The 17,824-nt window shown below is 39.1% G+C and overlaps 1 protein-coding gene across 2 annotated transcripts in view; it reads left to right on the forward strand.

Moving 5' to 3' along the window:
* Nucleotides 1-17,824, forward strand: part of efcab14 (EF-hand calcium binding domain 14) — a 127,133-nt gene that overhangs the window by 4,309 nt on the left and 105,000 nt on the right. For both annotated transcript variants that reach the window (XM_068037242.1, XM_068037243.1), the window contains exons 2-3: nucleotides 3,758-3,906; nucleotides 9,956-10,101. In XM_068037242.1, the coding sequence (XP_067893343.1) occupies nucleotides 3,758-3,906; nucleotides 9,956-10,101 (295 nt within the window). The remainder of the gene's footprint in view (nucleotides 1-3,757; nucleotides 3,907-9,955; nucleotides 10,102-17,824) is intronic.

Raw genomic sequence — 17,824 nt, forward strand, 5'->3', positions numbered from 1 at the left:
AAATGCAGTGGGTGTTGTGTATTGTTTCAAAAGCTGTTTGATTAGGTGCTGCATAGGAAGCTTGCTGACTGATGAAAGTGCTTCCATTTTTAAATTTTTGAGGACTCTTGTTTAAAACAGAAGATTCCACTGGATGTGTGTTTTTTGTTAAACAAGGGTCACAGAGGTCTTGTTTGAAAACAACCTTTACTGGAAGTCACATGCCTTAAACTCAATAAAAAACAGAAACCTTAGTGACTTGGAAGATGTTTACAAGAGAAGTGATGTTATGATTTATGATGGTCAGGAGATCGCTTTTGGAATATTGTTTTGACTGCATTTCTCCTGAGAAGCTGGAAAAACCTGCTGGATTAATCCTTGACGACATCTGAAACGAACTGCTCCAGCAAAGATCCCAGTGACCCATCTATGCATTCTTGGATGCCAGACTGTATGCCATTTTTGGGACACAACATATCTCCCCTGTTTTCTTCAAGAATTAAAAAGTATTTGGCCAAAGTGTTTTTTTTTGTCATTTTTTGGTAAAAGAGCTCTGCAGAGAAAATGTATTTTTCTTTAATCTGTGTGTGTGTGTGTGGTATTTAAAAAGGGAACTTTCATATTTCACTGTTCTGCTTTGCTTCGTTACAGGATAAGTCTTGTTTTATATTCTGATCATTTTGTTTATTAAAGATACCTGCTTGGTGTATTTTATTCAGGAATAAAGTAGAGTATATGATTGACCGTATCATTAACTGCGTAAACATTTAAAATATATGTTGTGACCTGTGGAGAAGTGGAACTAGAAAAGACGGTGCACCACTCCCGCTTCGGTCATAACGTGACAAAATTGAGCCTTGCAGTATTAAAGGGATTATGGCAGTATGAATAGGAAATTGGTTAAAGGACAGAAGAATTTGTTTTTTTACAGACTGGGGGGGAATGCAAACAATTGTGGCTTTCAAAGGTCAATGTTTGGATTGCTGCTACTCTTAACGTTACGATTTTAAATTTCAGTATGAGGACTATCAGAATTTCCAGATGACGCAAAATTAGGCAACAATGTTAATAGAACAGGATTGTAAACACCTTCAGGAGCTCATAAACTATTTAGTAGATGGGGCAGACAGATGTTCAGTGCAATTTACTGCTGAGAAATCTCAGAATCCTTACAGTGCAGAAGGAGGCTATTCCCGCCCATCGTGTCTGCACTGGCTGTCCGAAAGAGCAATTCCCTCAGTTCCATTCCCCTGCCTTCTCCCCATAACCCTGCGCATTCTTCCTTTTCATATAAACTGCCTAATTCCCTTTTGAATGCTTCAATTGAAACTGCTTCCACCACACTTTGAGGCAGAACATTCTAGACCTTCACCACTCGCTGTGTGAAAAAGGTTTTCCTCATGCCATTTTTGCTTCTCATCAAATACTTTAAATCTGTGCTCTCTCGTTCTCGATCCTTTCGCAAGTGGGAGCAGTTTTTCTCTCTCTGTCCAAACCCCTCAAGATTTTGAATATCTTTATCAAATCACCTCTCTGCCTTCTCTTCAAGGAAAACAGACCTAACTTCTCCAGTCTATCTTCATAACTGAAATTCCTCATCCCTGGAACCATTCACATTCTGTACTCTCTCTCCAATGCCCTCACATCTTTCCTAAAGTGCAGCGCCCAGAACTGGATGCAGTACTCCAGCTGAGATCGAACTAGTGTCTTATACAAGTTCAACATAACTTCGTTGCTCTTGTACTCTATGCCCTATTAATAAAGCCGAGGACACTGTGTGCTTTATTAACTGCTCTCTCAGCATGTCCTGTCACCTTCAGTGACTAATGTACGCATACACCTAGGTCCCTCTGCTCCTGCACCCCCTTTAGATTTGTACTCTTTGTTCTATATTGTCTCTTCATGTTCTTCCTACCAAAATGAATCATTTCACATTTTTCTGTATTGAACTTCATCTGCCACCTGTCTGCCCATTCCATCAACTTGAAGTTCTACATTATCCTCCTCACCGCTCACAGTACTTCCAAGTTTCTTATCTGCAAGCTTTGAAATTGTGCCCTTGACACCAAGGTCTAGGTCATTAATATCTATCAGGAAAAGCAAGGGTCCCAACATTGGGTGGACCAAAGCCATTGTCTTTGTTCTCCAGAACAAAGTCGGTACCCTTGCCACCAACTTCTCCTTCCCAGCCGCTATCAGGTAGAATTTGCAACCTATTCAACCTCAGGCTGAGTTTCCAACTCCATATCCCTATCAAAGGGAAGTGTATAAATATTTGCAAAGGAAAACATTGAAAGGGTATGGGAAAAAGGACAGCAAAAGGGGCGGCGCAGTGGTTAGCACCGCAGCCTCACAGCTCCAGGGACCCGGGTTCGATTCTGGGTACTGCCTGTGTGGAGTTTGCAAGTTCTCCCTGTGACCGCGTAGGTTTTCCCCGGGTGCTCCGGTTTCCTCCCACATCCAAAAGACTTGCAGGTGATAGGTAAATTGGCCGTTGTAAATTGCCCCTAGTATAGGTAGGTGATAGGGAATATGGGATTACTGTAGGGTTAGTATAATTGGGTGGTTGTTGGTCGGCACAGACTCGGTGGGCCGAAGGGCCTGTTTCAGTGCTGTATTTCTAAATAAAATAAATAAAATTGGAACTTGATGGATAGCTCTTTTAGAGCAAGTATGATGGACTGAAAGGCCCCCTCTATTCTATAATATTCTGTGATGCTATAGTATGATTTGTGTTGTCATGCAGTACATGTCAAGTCACATTCATTTGTGCTGGTCCTGCAGAATGCACAAACAAGCAATGCAAAGTTTCACTTGTCACAAAGGTGTTTATTTATGAAAGTAAACTAATCTGTAGTACCAGCTTAAATTGAAGTATCTGTAGCTCTGTATCTCTGAAGTAAAAGGTATACAGTTTTAAGGTTGATTTTTAAATTGTTTATTTACCTTTTTAATGAACCTTTGTTTACTACCAATGATGGTTGCTAGTACACATCCTATACCTGGTTGGGAGAGAAGCAGTCTGTTAGTTTTCTCCATGTTTGTGAGCAATATGTGAATGGTTTTTACCAAACGCTGTGTTTTTTGCACCCCCCAATCCAAACAAAGATGTCATTTTATTGAATGCAGTAAACGTTTTGTTAATGCATAAGATATCTTAAGTAGATTATTTTAGCAACAAGCTTTCAGCAATGTAATTTTTAGACTTCAAATTTTATATTTGCTTTTCCCTGCTGAATTTGGCCTAATTTTGCTTGGACCTTAGATGGCACTTCTACCCATTAAGTATGAATTAAGTAACTAAAGTTAACTAAAAATAAAATCAGATTACGTAATTCTAAATATGAACTTTGAATTAGTAAACATGAAAAAAGTCTGATTATTAAGGATAACTAGTACTTGTGACTTGATTAAATTAACTGAATGAGCCTAAAATTTAAGGGAGCCGGAATAACAAAGTTGGCTGATATGGAGATAAAACTAAATTAACTACATTCTGAAATCCCTTCATAAAGCCCTCCTAATGCTGTTCAGTATTCACTAGTTTAACAAAAATATTCACAAGTTAGCAGAAATGGACAGAATAAAAAGGTATTTATCATCATTACAACTATTTGCTCTATGAAATGGTGACGCTTCCTTTTTTCAACTTTTGTGCATTGCTCAAATTCACTAAGAGGTGGTACAGGTTAAATGGGATGACAATGCCAGTTATTTTGTTTACAGTGCTAAATGGTATCTACCCATTTTCAATCTTTGCCTTTTGTTCTTATTGCAGGGGAGGCTACGTACGATGCTGCAGGATTTGTTATCCTCTGTGTGCATTTGTTATGCTAGCTGCTTGTGTAGTAGCTTGTGTTGGTTTGGTCTGGATGCAGGTTGCCCTCAAAGAAGATCTGGGTACACTGAAAGAAAAATTCAGAACATGTAAGTATAATCTGTTATAAAGCAGGAGCATAACACAACTTTTTTGTGGGGGGATTGCGGGTGGGAGATTTTACTCAGCTTCAAAGTATTTGGTACAAGCAGAAGAAAACCTGATTGGACTGTGGAGAATTAGAACTTCAGTAAACATTGGCCCTGACATACTGCATGAGAATTTAACTCGTATTAGATGAATGAAACTTCTAAGGAAACCATAGCTTTGTATGTGGGACATTCCAAATAATGCATAACTCAGTTTTGCATCCAAGTAGTATATTAATTTTTAGATGCAATACTAGTATTTAAAGTGGCAAGTGGAAATGTCACAGTGGGAAGTATGGGTTATTTAACGGAGATTGGACTTCGGATGAATTATTGGATGGTGTAGGAGGAGCTTTACCTGGAATGAAGTGTTATACCTGATCTGAAAGTGCTTATTACTGATAGTCAGCGTAAAAAAAAAAATCAAAAGTGCTATACTCCCAGCACTAAGCAATCATCTTGAGTGAAAATTCATTCACTTTCTACAGCACTTGACTATTTTCATGTTAATTGTTTGTATTTACATATGCTAATGTACATAAGGCCCAGCACGTGTTGTGAAAGATAATCAAGCATAAGACAGAGGAACTGGCATCCCATCCCTCTTTGGTCTAACGTTGGGGCTTACATTTAAATGATGGTTCTGAGGGATTCTGGAAAGGACACACAAAATGCTGATTTTCTTGGGAAGAAAATTCTCTGACTGTTTGCTTGAATGTAACTTTCATCAAAATATCTGTTTTTAGATTAAGCTGCCCAAATGTTGGTTATGATGGTATATGTGAAAATATTCCATTTGTCATATCTTGTGAATGCTATGATCTGTAGATCTGGGGGGGCATGGCTCAGATTTTGCTCAGCAGGCAGGTTTAAAAATTACTGTGACATTTACATTGGTGTCTTAATGGACTATATATTGTATGTAAAGCCATAAATTTTCAATTTTATTGTATGCCACTAGTTTATATAGGACTCCTCAAAAACACATTACCATTAGAGGTCATATTTGAACAGTCACTTCACCTCCTCAAAACAGCGAATAAAGTGATGAAGCACAATATCAATGCAGTTTTTTTTTGTCTGTTTCTGAATCCTTTGGACTAGGGGTTGTATTATACTAAGGTATCTTAATGAGTTCATTGTATAAAAGAAAGTGGAAGAATAATCCTAATTATAAATTGATTTGCATCATGTCTTCGGTGAGGATATTGGATAATGAAACAATAACAGCATTTGTTAATTAGAAAGAAAAGTTTCAGTGAACATAAATTTACAAAATAGTTTCTCTGTTTTTATTTCACAATTCTTGAAATTATTAAACGTTAGAAATCTTTGAAGGGGATGAAGATTATGGTGTTAGTCTGTTTTATAGTGAATTTTTCTGACCGTTCATAATCTGCAATAGATTTGTTGTTTATGGGATCAACGAAAAAGTTGTCAACTAGATAGTGAATCGGCTAGATAATAGAAAAACAGAAGGTACTGATTATGATTAGATAGCTGTAACCTGTAATGCCTGCTCCAGGGATCAGTTCTGTGTCCTTCTGTTCGTAGCCCATGTTAACCTTGTTGAAGGTATTATAAGTAGACAATCATTATTTGTGCTTAATGCCACATTGCATTTTAAATAGTTTAAAGTTTAAATATTTTGCAGAGATGGGCATTGTTCAAAGACACAAATGAATGTATATTTACTATTGAGAAACTCATGAATATTTTATGAGTAGAAGAAAAGATTTGGATATGATTAGGCAAACATTCAATAATTTGCCCTCAGCATTTTTTCCACCACCTAATTTAGATCATACTGCAGAGTAAAGGGAGGGCAGAAAACTTTCAGATGCACCATTTGAGCTGGCTATTGGGAAATGTGAGAGCAATGCTGATTATATTGTTGCTTTGATTTTTCTTCTCCCTGTAAAAATTAACAACCTCTCCAGCTGTTTGGCTAAATTGAGAACTTGCTGTGCAGAAAATTGTACTCCTCTGACCCATCATTTGGCAACTCTGTACGTTAGTTAACATTGCACAGCCATCGATCAGAGGTTTTGTTTGTGTCATTGCTTGAATTATGGAAGCATACACTTTGTGTGTGCTTAAAAACATAGTTTCTCTTTATTAAATCTTCAGGGTTAAAACACTAATGCTAGTATAGCTGCTTCATTTGTTAAATCTGAAAACCTTTGCTTTTCAACTTACTGCTAAATAGCTTGCTCTACTTGAACTCAGATGTGCTCAGTGGATAGCACTCTTGCCCTGGGTCAGGAAGTTGTAGATTCAGATCCCACTCCAGAGATGTGAGCACAAAATCTAGGCTGACCCTTCATTGCACTACTGAGTAAGTTCTGCACTGTTGGACGTACTTCCATCTTTTATGTCAGACATTAAACTGAGGCCCTGCCTGTGCTCTCAGGTGAATGTAAAAGATCCCATGGCATTATTTCAAAGAGCTGGGGAGTTCTACCTGGTGCCCTGATTAATATCTGTCCCTTGCCCGACACTGAAAAATGCATCATCTGGTCATCAAAACAGCAGTACAGATTTGGGGCAGGGGAGAGGTTGAGTGCAGCAGTGGATTATTTCAAATATGTCGAAACAATGTAGTAAGTGTAGAACTGAATTTCTTGGTTCCTTGGGGGTGCAATTTTGACTTTTATGTGAAGGACAGTGTTAGTATGATGTACTTGTGCTAAATGCAGCAGTTTTAATTATGAAGTCTAAACACCATTTCATATTGGGCCATTGTGGACTTATCCTGTACCTATGACACAGTGTGGCGTACAGGCACAATGCTGAAACTCTCAAATCATCTGTGAAAACCCTATAATTAATCAACTCTGATCAGCAACGGACAGTTCCATGTGCACCTTGGAGATCAAATCAGCCGCCCAGGCATAACTAACGGGCTCTCACAGGGATCAGTTCTCGTACTTGCCCTGTTCATTATATATACCAGTGACCTCCCTTCCACAAAGTCACAGCTTTTCATATGTGTTGACAACTTAGCCCTGGCCTTCCAGGCTAAAGAACTTCAGGACATTGAGAAAATGCTCACAGCAGATCTCTCTTCTCTGGAAGCCTGCTGACCCGAGCAGAGATGTCCCAGGTTTCAACTTTCCACGGAAAATCTGGACAACCCTCAGCCACTTGAGGACAGGCCAGGGAAGGTGTGGCCACTTGCTCCACAAGTGGAACATGAGGACCAACTTGAATTGTGACTGTAGCCATTCAAGTCCGATCATTGCCCATATATTAAACTCTTGCCCTGAGATCTCCATTCCAGGTGGCATCTCAACCATTCACACTGCATCAGCTGAAGCCGTTGAATGGATAGTTAATCTTGCCCAAACTATAACTGCTTCCCCAGCCATACAAATATATATATATTGTGTTTTTACCTGGTCTGTTTGGAATGTTTTAACAAAATCCCCTTATCAAACATGAATGATTTATTACTGCAGCTCTTTTGATAGGCTATTTTTAAAAACAAGTGCTTAGGAATTAGTTGAGCATAGTGCTTCACAAGTGAAGATAACTACATTATTCAGTAACATACTGGTTCCTTCCCAAGTGAAGGTAATGTTCCAGGATTCTATTTATATTCCACAGACATTTTAGTCCAGATTTTTTCCTGGAAAAATTGTGGTGCAAAAAATGGCAATTACGAGTCATGCATTGTGATGATTAGAGCTATATGTGGTGATTACAACTATATGCTCACCAATGGTGAGAGCATTAGTACTGCTGCTATTCAAACTTTTTTTGAATTGGTGGTTTACAGGAAACTGGTTGTGGCCAGATTGTTGAGTTCCTGGAATTAGCTTTGGCTGCAGGTATGAGGTACATATTATTGAGTAGCAGGCATTTTGTGTAAAATAGTAGGGAGCAAAAGAAGCAAGCATTGTATTGTTTGTGGTTTTACATCTATTATATGCAAGTTGCTGTAATAAAAGACCCTAATAGGTAAGCATAATACTATTGTCAGATTGGATGACGTATTTCCTCTATCCAGCATTCTGCTGTGAATATTTTGTACATGTTGGGTGAGTTCATAGACTATATTATTGGCCTGGGATCTGACTCCCATCAGTGCTTCTCTGTTTCAAGTTGGCAAACTTTATTCGGTGTCAACAGGATAGGCTCATTTAAGCTGGGAATGCACTGATTAAGAAGACCTGGAGATTAATTTTAATACTCCATTTTACTTTGGAAATTGAGTTGATTAAGCTTTGATTAAATTAACATCTGACTAATATTACACTTTCTGCATAATTTGGGTTTAGGGTTTGTATACTAGATTTTGAGAGGTACTGGAAACCAATTTGCTTAGATTATTTGTGCAAATGATTTGTCAGGGTACAATGTGCAGTCTAGGTTTTTTTTCCCTTCCTGTTTGTTCTAAAGAAGCATGCTTTTATAGAAAATTTTGGATCATGGTGAAAATACTACTATTCCAGCTAAAGTTGCTTCATTCATTGATCTCTGGCACCAGATTTGTGACAGAAGCACATTGTTCCTCTTCAAGTCTCCTGTGATCTGTGTGACTGGTCAATGAAATATGAAATGTAGGCACCTTTGCCAACTTTCTATTATAGATCATTATGACCACATTTATTATGGAAACTACCTATGTAAACTTGTCATGTAATTACATCCTCACAGTAATGCGTCAGCTTGTACTGCAGAGAAACTACTCTTACCAGCTCTGCTTCTCAAATTGCTATCAGTTTTGCTATTTATATAAAAGTAAAAATTGAACAGGACAAGTAACTAATGTATTAAATACTTCTGAGATACTCAATAAATACTTCGTTGGAAATGCATTGCCTGAAAGGGTGGTGGAAGCAGATTTAATAGCAACTTTCCAAGGGGATAACACTTAAACAGGAAAAAAAATGCTGGGCTATGGGGAAAGAGCAGGCAATTGAGACGAATTGGTAGCTTTTCTATAGAGCTGACACTGGGACATGATGGGCCAAATGACTCTCCTCTGTGCTACATAGTTCTGATAATGTTTAGCTATAAAAGGGAGATTGAATTAAATATGCACACCCTAGTGCACTTGTCTTTTACCTCTTTAATTTGAAAACTGCTCGTGGTGGTGACTCCCTATATGCAATGCCATGGGTGATTGACTAGTGTAAACTTTTCCCACAGGGTTTTGCAATGAACCATCCAGTATCCTCATTGACCAGCAAGAACACAGGAAGCTTGTGACAATAAGTAACCCTTGTAGGAATGCCTTTGCTAAATTTTTGCTGCTGTGAGCAAGTATCAATTTTGGTATAAGACATTCTAATTAAAGTAGTTTTTATAATTGCCTCATACGGTACATCGTGTAATACAGTTATGTATTTAAAACTACAAGGACCAGACCTACCGCATATTTACAGATAAGTTATCGTTTTAGTTTATTTTACTTTAATGTACATCAAGATGAGGGACCTTTTTAGTATTTCCATAGTTGGGTGTAGAGTATAGCCGTTAATGTTCCTTCTACTATGCCTAAAGAACATTTCTCAGCCCCAAGCTCAGAAAAAGGTCCCCTTCTGCACCAACGTTATGATTGTGGCATGTTTCTATTTCCTGCACAACCAGTATGCGCCCACTCAGAGATTTACAAGTTATTGCCAAATTAGCAGTTTTATTCTATGAAGCCATGGCTTCTGGCATCTAAATTGAGACTACCCAAAAGCTTCACAAAAGAACATGCAGTCAACAGACAGAGGAGATTTTCATCCCCATTATGTTGGATTTGATTCTCTATCTGAGGTGAAAGCCAGCATTCAGCCCTCTGCATCATCTAGATTTTCCATTCTTTTCATTTGGCTGACCTCAGTTGATTTTGTTTCCAAACACAAAGCAGATATGGAGTAAATCGGTTTAAAATCAAACCTAAGAATTTGAACTGATTTAAACAAGCACATTTTAATTTTTTTTGTGCTGTTTATATAGTTTTGCATTTCTGCATGTTTTAGTCTTAAAACTGGAATTTGTTTTATCCTTTCAGTGGAATCTAGTCAAAAAGCTTCATTTAGTGACATTCCAAAGCTAAATGAAGACCTCCTTGCAGTCCAGAAGGACCTTATCAACATAGACACTGGAGACAGAGGGATTAGCAAAATATGGACCAACATCACAGAGCTGAATAAGCAAGTAAGCAAATCTTATTACCGAGCTAAGTGTACAGAATGGAGAATGAACAGGCTGGCAGAATTTAAATGTGGAACATTTCAAATATCAAATCATTTATTAACTTTCAAGTTGCAAGAACGATATTCAATTATTTGGACAAGCAAAGTAATGTAGATGCTGGAAGTCTGGAAAAAAAACTGAAAATGCTGAAAATCCTGGAAAGGTCATTGACCTGAAATGTTAACTGTTTCTCTCTCCACAGATGTTGCCTGACTTGTTGAGTATTTCCAGCATTTTATGTTTTTATTTCATGTAAGTGAAACTGTGTTGTTCAGTACTTTAGTCGCTAACCATATGGCTAATTGCTTTAATAGGAAATTAACATGCGTACTGGACATTATTGGGCATGTAATCTCAATATTTGTATTCATATGCTGTAGGCATATGTACTTTTTGTCCCTTTGTTGGTAAAGTGGTAGGGCGAAAAACAATAAGTGTTTTTGATCACTGTGAATGTTTTACTTCTTTGGTTACTGAATGGTGGTGGATGGTAAGTAAACATACAAATGAAGTGCATTTACCTGTGTTGTGTGAATGTATGTAAGGTCTTTTCTGCTAAAATTAGTGCATGCGGCTAAAATAGTGTCATCATAGCCACATCTGCTAAATTAATAATTTCTATTGGACAACACTGATGCAGAATAATTGAAACAAAGTGTTTGTACAGGTGCATTAAATATCGTTTGACATTTCTAAATTATATTTTTAAAAAGGAAGATTTATATATTAAAACTTCAAAATCTCTACAATATCTAGTTGTATTTAAGTAGAAAATATTTAGTTCCTAATCTCTCAAAAATGATCATGAAGTATTTGATGCAGACTATCCTTTTTTGTACATTTTAGTTTCTGAAGATAAGGTTGCTTAAAAAAAAACTGGAAATGTAGCCTTTATGGTTTATGTCCCTATATCCTGACGCAGTAGAAATAGCGTGATGGTGGTACTTAACCCATTCTTAATGTACTAAACAGAATAGGACAGTTGCCTCCTGCTAATGTGCTTTCAGCTCTATTATGAAATTCTGTGAAGTCATTACTAGGCTGATTTTATGATCTACCAAATCAGCCTATGGGTGATTAGGCTTACCACATTTCAAGATGAGTATTGGAATATTGCAAAATGTATTGCAATTCTGTTAAATTTTGATTGGGAAATAATTGGAGTACTTATACAAAAGAATTTAGTGTCGGATGCATTTGAAAGGATACAACCTTTTGGAGTCTTTAACAGTGTAATGTTTGGGTTTCTTAAATCAACTTTCCAGTTACCATTTAAATGCTTATAAAACTGAAGGGAGCATAGTGCTTTAAAGTCAGTGTTTTCTGTTTAAAGGAACATACCAGAAAGTAGAATTGGTTTAAACATTTGGACTCTTGCCAGTATTCTCTAGCATTTTAAAGGTTTTTTAAAAAAAAATCTAGCATTTTTCAATTCAACATGGGAAGTTTCCCAGTCTGTGATCTCCTACAGTGCATTTACCATGCAGACATATTCCAAGTGATTTTTAGGACTTGGCTCAAAGATAAATAGGAAAATATATTATTGCAAACCTGGGATTTATTCAGTGGCCATTTCTATACTATTAAAAATAGTAAATGGTTTGGATGAGTGGAGGGGGTGCATGGGGTAAATGCAAAAGAGGCCAGAATTGGGAACGAAGAGTTGGAGGGGGGTTTATAGGACTGCAGGAGGTTATACTTTTTGGAAGGGTGAAGCTATGAAGAGATTTGATGTAGAATAGAGGCGCAGAATTATAAAATACACATTTGTGTGAGTCGATCGCTTGCTTCTCCTGATTTACTTTCAGGCATTCAGTGGAAAATGGATATCCTCTGCTGTGTTCTTTTCCCATCAAAGCCACAGCCAATAAATAGTTTTTTTTTTTGTTTCCTTTTCCAGTTTTTGTCGTCCTGTGCTGTCCTGTATGTACAGTGCAGATTGTGTGGTGAAATTTCATGGGCTTCTAAAGTATGGCTTTCATATGCAGCCAACCATGATTCTTACTGAAATGGCACTATTGCTCAAGTACAGAGGATCCTGTTCTGGTTTTCTCCTCCCCAACTTTTATCAACTCTCAAACTGTCCTTCTAAAGTTCATGTCGACCAGCCTGTTCTAACTTTTCCTGAGTGACTCTGTTTCACCTTCCTGTTCTTTGGTCATCTACCCATTCTACGCCCCTGTCCTCGCCAGTACTCTCTTCCTGCTGTCTGGTGTCCTAGTACGTTATAGCCCATTGTGCTCCATCATCTTCCTGCCCAAGTCCAGCAGAAAGCTCTTTTTTTTTTAAACTAAGCAGGTCTTGGCTCCTGCTGAGCACTTTACTTTAAGGCAATCCACTCGCTCTGCCACCTCTCACTTGTTTAATCATGTTCTGTAAAGTTCAGGGCTTCGTCCATCTTTCAGTTGTTCCTGAAGTCTGCTACATGGTGCCCAACTTCAACAAAAAAGATTACTTGGTTCAGGCCGCTATGTTCACAGGGCAGATGCCATGCTATGGACTGAGGAGCATGCTGGTGATTGAGGAAGTGATAGATGTTGGGAAACAAGGGGTAGAGGGAGATGTTGCAAACCAACCAAGGTGGGCAAAGGATCACAAAGACACCATAGCGGAACACATGTTGGGTAGATGGGGGCAGTATAAGGGAATTGGGCATATTTGAAAGATGGAGGTGATATTAGCGGGGGAGAAATTGGGATTAGGAAGTCCAGCACTATAGAGTCAATATGTGACATTTTACATACTAATCGAGAATATTATTTATTTGGGGCAACAAAAGGCACTGGAGGGCAGAGTTGGGTAGTAAAGCAAGATCTTCAGGGTGACAGGTAAAGGCGATATTGGACAAACAAATGGGGATGTTAAGTGGTCAGTGGGCTATGTGGCCATATTCTGCAGACACAGCTAGTCATTAAAAATGTGGACGAGAGCGAAGAGGAATGTTGGGCATCGGTGAGCAATATCGTGGAGGTAACGCTGATATTAATGGGAGTAGGAGCTAAATATCTAGCTAGCTTTTTTGCTCAATGCAGCCCACCCCAACAATCAAAAGAAATTACTCAAATGGCCCCAATCGTTCCCTGAGCACCCTCTTCAACCCAGCTCACGGTGACAAAAAATTATAAATATTGATTTTAAAATGTTCCTATCCAGCTACAACTTCAGCTTAACTTTTTGAATATTCCTTGTCCATTCCCAACATCCCATGAATTAATTTAATAGTACTCCTTCCTTTTTATTTCATCATTGTATTCTATTTCTTATATATTTTCTTAAAAATTGCACTAAAATTTATGAATAAAATCTTTACCAAATTTTTGGCCAACCATATTTAAATCATAAATTTATAGCAATTGTCCTGAAATAAAAAGCTGATGCTTTTTGTTTAATTTATATTGTGTATTGCATTAAATACCCCCGTTATCAAATTACCATTTTGTTTTGACCAAACCGTTCCATTTAATAATTACTATTCTATTGTAAATATTGGCAGAAATCGTCATTGCAATAAATGTGCACTATTGCCAATTAATTTTCAGGAAATTCATCAACACGACAGGAAAGCCATAAGGTAATTTTTAAAATTAATATAGTTTAATTTTTCATTGTCTACAATAAACTTATTTCCATAAAGATCTTTTATAGAGTATTGCCGTAGATATTGGCAATTTCTGGGACCTGCTAGGTACTCTGACCCTTCAGCAGCCACCTTGCCCTGTGCAGGCTGCCTACATAGGAGATTCCAGGATCAGGATATCCCCCTCTTGATGGCAAAGGACCATGGGAGAGTAATGAAATTGGAAATCCAATAAACAAAATGAACTGAAATCACTTCTAGCAGGGCTCCTGAATTAGAAACAATCTTAGGTGAGGGTGAAGAAAAAGGAATGCTGTGGGATATACTGCCAATCCTGAAATATATGGCTCATCTGGCTTACTGTATATGCAATGACCATTTTGAAAATAAGGATATCTGCTAATAAAAGACACCTTAAAGGGCTTGCCACAATTTGGTGCCACTAGAATGGGTTCATTTATGAAAATGGCTTTTAACTTCTCAAACGTCATTTGACAGGATTCTGTCCACTAGATCTTCGCCCCCTTTTTAAATAAATTGGTCAGATTTACTACTGTACTGAAGTTAGGAACGAACTTCGGGTAGACCCCACACATTCCTAGAAATGGTAGTATCTCCATTTTTGTCATGGGGACTGGAAAGCATTATTTCCTGAACTGCAGCTTCCCTAGGCAACACTTGACCTCGATCCACTACAGGCCCTAAATACGTTAGCCTTAGAAAATTCGTTCTTCGTTCAGTTTACTACCAAATTGGTGCTCTCTAACCTGTCAAACAGAGCCTTTAAGTGTTTCACATGGTCTTGCCAGGTGTCACTGTATACCAACAGATTATCAAGGTATGCAATGCAATTGCTCAGTCCATCAATCACCTTGTTGGTCAACCTTTGAAAGGTGGCTGGTGCATTTTTCATACCAAACTGCATGACCTTGCACTGAAATAGGTCATCTTGGTCATGATGGTGGAAATTTCCTCAGCTTGGTTGGTCAAGAGGACTTGCCAATATCCTTTTAGCAAGCCAATTTTGCTAATAAAGACTGAATTTCCCACCCTGTCAATACAATCTCAAATTGTGGGATTGGATAAGGGTCTGTTTTAGTTTCTGCATTGACTTTCCGATAATCAGTACAAAATCTTTTGGAACCATCCTGTTTTGGTGCCAGCAGTACTGGTGAACTCCAGCTACTTTAACTAGGTTCAGTTATATTGTTCTTTAGCATATATTGAACCTTTTCTATCTCCTGAGCCAATTTATCAGGATTAAGTTGATAATGGTTCTGTTTAATGGGTATAGCTGCCCCTACATGATTAACCCCACGAATAGCCAGAGGAGTTTGACCTGGCTTATCTGCACATATTGCTTGAACTTCTTCTGGCAGATCTGCTCTGTCCCTTTTATGCTGTTTAGAAAGATAGTGTAGAACTGTATCTAGATTTTCTAACACTTCTGTGTTTGCTAGTTTCAGGGCAAGAGGTTCAGTCTGAAAGTTCTCAGTCTCTGCCCCTTCCTCCAGTTCATCAAAAATAACACCATCCTTAACCTCTTCTGTCATTTGACCTACATTTACTGGCTGACAAGGTTCACGTTCATAGTATCTTTTCAACATATTCACGTGGTGCACCCTTTGACCTTTCCGCCTGTCTGGGGTACTAACCAGATAGTTTACCTCATTCAGTTTTCTCTAAATGAAGTAAGGTCCACTGAACTTAGCTTTCAGTAGTTCCCCAGAAAACGGCAACAAAACTAACGCATTGTTTCCAGGCTGCAAACTGTGGGCTTTAGCTATTCTATCCACTTGGGTTTTTATAACTTGCTGAGAAATCTTAAGAGATGTTTTCTTGCTATCTCTCAAGCTTTTGTGAGTCTCCCTTGAAATTCTGACAGATAACCTAAGTGGGTAGTTTCCTATTCCTGTGCTAAAAATCTCTCAACGAGTTTAAGGGAAACCCTAACCTTATGCCCATTGACTAATTCAAATGGAGTGCAACCAGTGGTCTCATTTGGTATGTCCCTGGTGGCAAATAATAATGGCATCCCGTTATCCCAATCATAAGGATACTCAAAACAACAGGGTTTGGTGATACCTTTCCAAAACACCTTATGACTGCGGGCGTTAAGCAGATGATTTGAGCTGTCTCACTCCCAAATTACACATGACCTCTTGAAATACCCCTAACATGAAATTTGACCCCTCGTCTGACTGAATTTCTTTTAACAATCCATATTTAGTGAAATACTGAATTAACCCCTCAATCACAACTTACACTGTGATCTTTTTCTGAAGTACTGTCTCTGGAAACCTAGTCTGGCCAATAAAAATGCTGTCTTATCCTGGCCTGAGTCTTTTGACTACCTACATGATCTGCCACTGGAATCTCATGGGCAATTCTCAAAATCTCTCTGTGATACCCTGGGGGAACAACAACCTGATTGAAAAAAGCCCAATGCTCATCAGCAGGCCTCTGGCGAGTTCTCCACTTCCTTATTAGAATCCATGGTAGCTTGGTGAAGCTTGTGACCTGACTTGGGTGTGGGTAAGGTTTTGACACAATCCGCACACACCCTACTCAACGGTTCATCAAAAGCAGGTATCTGTATCAATGTGGCTGGCTTAATCGAAGACTGTGGCTTCCCATCTACCTGACATGTATGACAAGTTCTGCAAAATTCAACCACATCCTTGTGCAAACCTAGCCAATAAAAATGCTGTCTTATTCTGGCCTGAGTCTTTCGAATACCCACATGACTTGCCACTGTGATCTCATGGGCAATTCTCAAAATCGCACTGTGGTACCCCAGGGGAACAACCTGATGAAATGTAGCCCAATGCTCATCTGTGGGCCTTTGGGGTGGTCTCCACTTTCTTGCTAGAATGTCATTCTTAATATAATCCTCCGGGATCTTTTCAGCGTCTGCATCAGAACACGCAGTTTGAGACAAATTTCTTAAGTCAGGGTGACCCACTCTTGATCCTTTTATTGAGAACTGTCGGCAAGACATCAGCCATCTCAATTTCCCTGCTCCCTTTGCTCACTCTAACCTGTCTCCCTCGGAACTTGCTGCACTCCGTTCTCTCAGGTCTAGCCCCAACATTGTGATCAAACCTGCTGACGAGGGTGTTGCTATTGTTGCCTGGCATACTGACCTCTATCTTGCAGAGGCTGAGCGCCAACTCTTAGACACTTCTTCCTACTTCCCCCTGAACCATGACCCCACCACCGAACATCAAGCTGCTGTCTCCAGGACTGTCACTGACCTTGCTTCCTCTGGACATCTTCCCCTGACAGCTTCCAACTTCATATTCCCACAACCCCGGACAGCCTGCTTCTACCTCCTTCCCAAAATCCACAAGTGGTAGACCCATCGTTTCAGCCTGTTCCTGTCCACTGAACCTATTTCTTCCTATCTTTTCTCCCTTGGTTCAGTCTTTTCCCCATTACATCTGTGACTCTTCAGACACCCTACGTCATTTCGACAATTTCCAGTTTCCTGGCCCTAACCACCACCTCTTCATAATGGACGTCCAATCTCTCTACACCTCCATCCCCCACCAGGATGGTCTGAGGGCTCTCCGTTTCTTCTTTGAGCAGAGGCCCAACCAGTCCCCATTCACCACCACCACCACCCTCCTCCGCGTGGCTGAACTTGTTCTTGTATTGAACAGCTTCTCCTTCAACTCCACTCAGTTCCTTCAAATAAAAGGTGGTGTTATGGATACTTGCATGGGTTCTAGTTATGCCTGTCTTTTTGTGGGAGATGTCAAACTTTCCTTGTTCCAGTCCTAGTCAGGACCCCTCCCTCACCTCTTTTTCCAGTATATTGATGACTGTATCTGTGCCGTTTCTTGCTCTCGTCCCAAACTGGAAAACTTGTTCAACTTTGCTTCCAATTCCCACCCTTCTCTCACCTTTACATGGTCTATCTCTGACACTTCCCTTCCCTTCCTCAACTTCTCTTTCTCTACCTCTGGGGATAGGCTGTCTACAAATATTCATTATAAGCCCACCGACTCCCACGGCTACCTTGACTTCACTTCCTCACACCCTTTTTCCTCTAAGGACTCCATCCCATTCTCCCTGTTTCTCCGTCTCCAACGCATCTGTTCT

The sequence above is a fragment of the Heterodontus francisci genome, chromosome 8 (genome assembly GCF_036365525.1).
Source record: "Heterodontus francisci isolate sHetFra1 chromosome 8, sHetFra1.hap1, whole genome shotgun sequence".
NCBI classification, from domain to species: Eukaryota; Metazoa; Chordata; class Chondrichthyes; order Heterodontiformes; family Heterodontidae; genus Heterodontus; species Heterodontus francisci.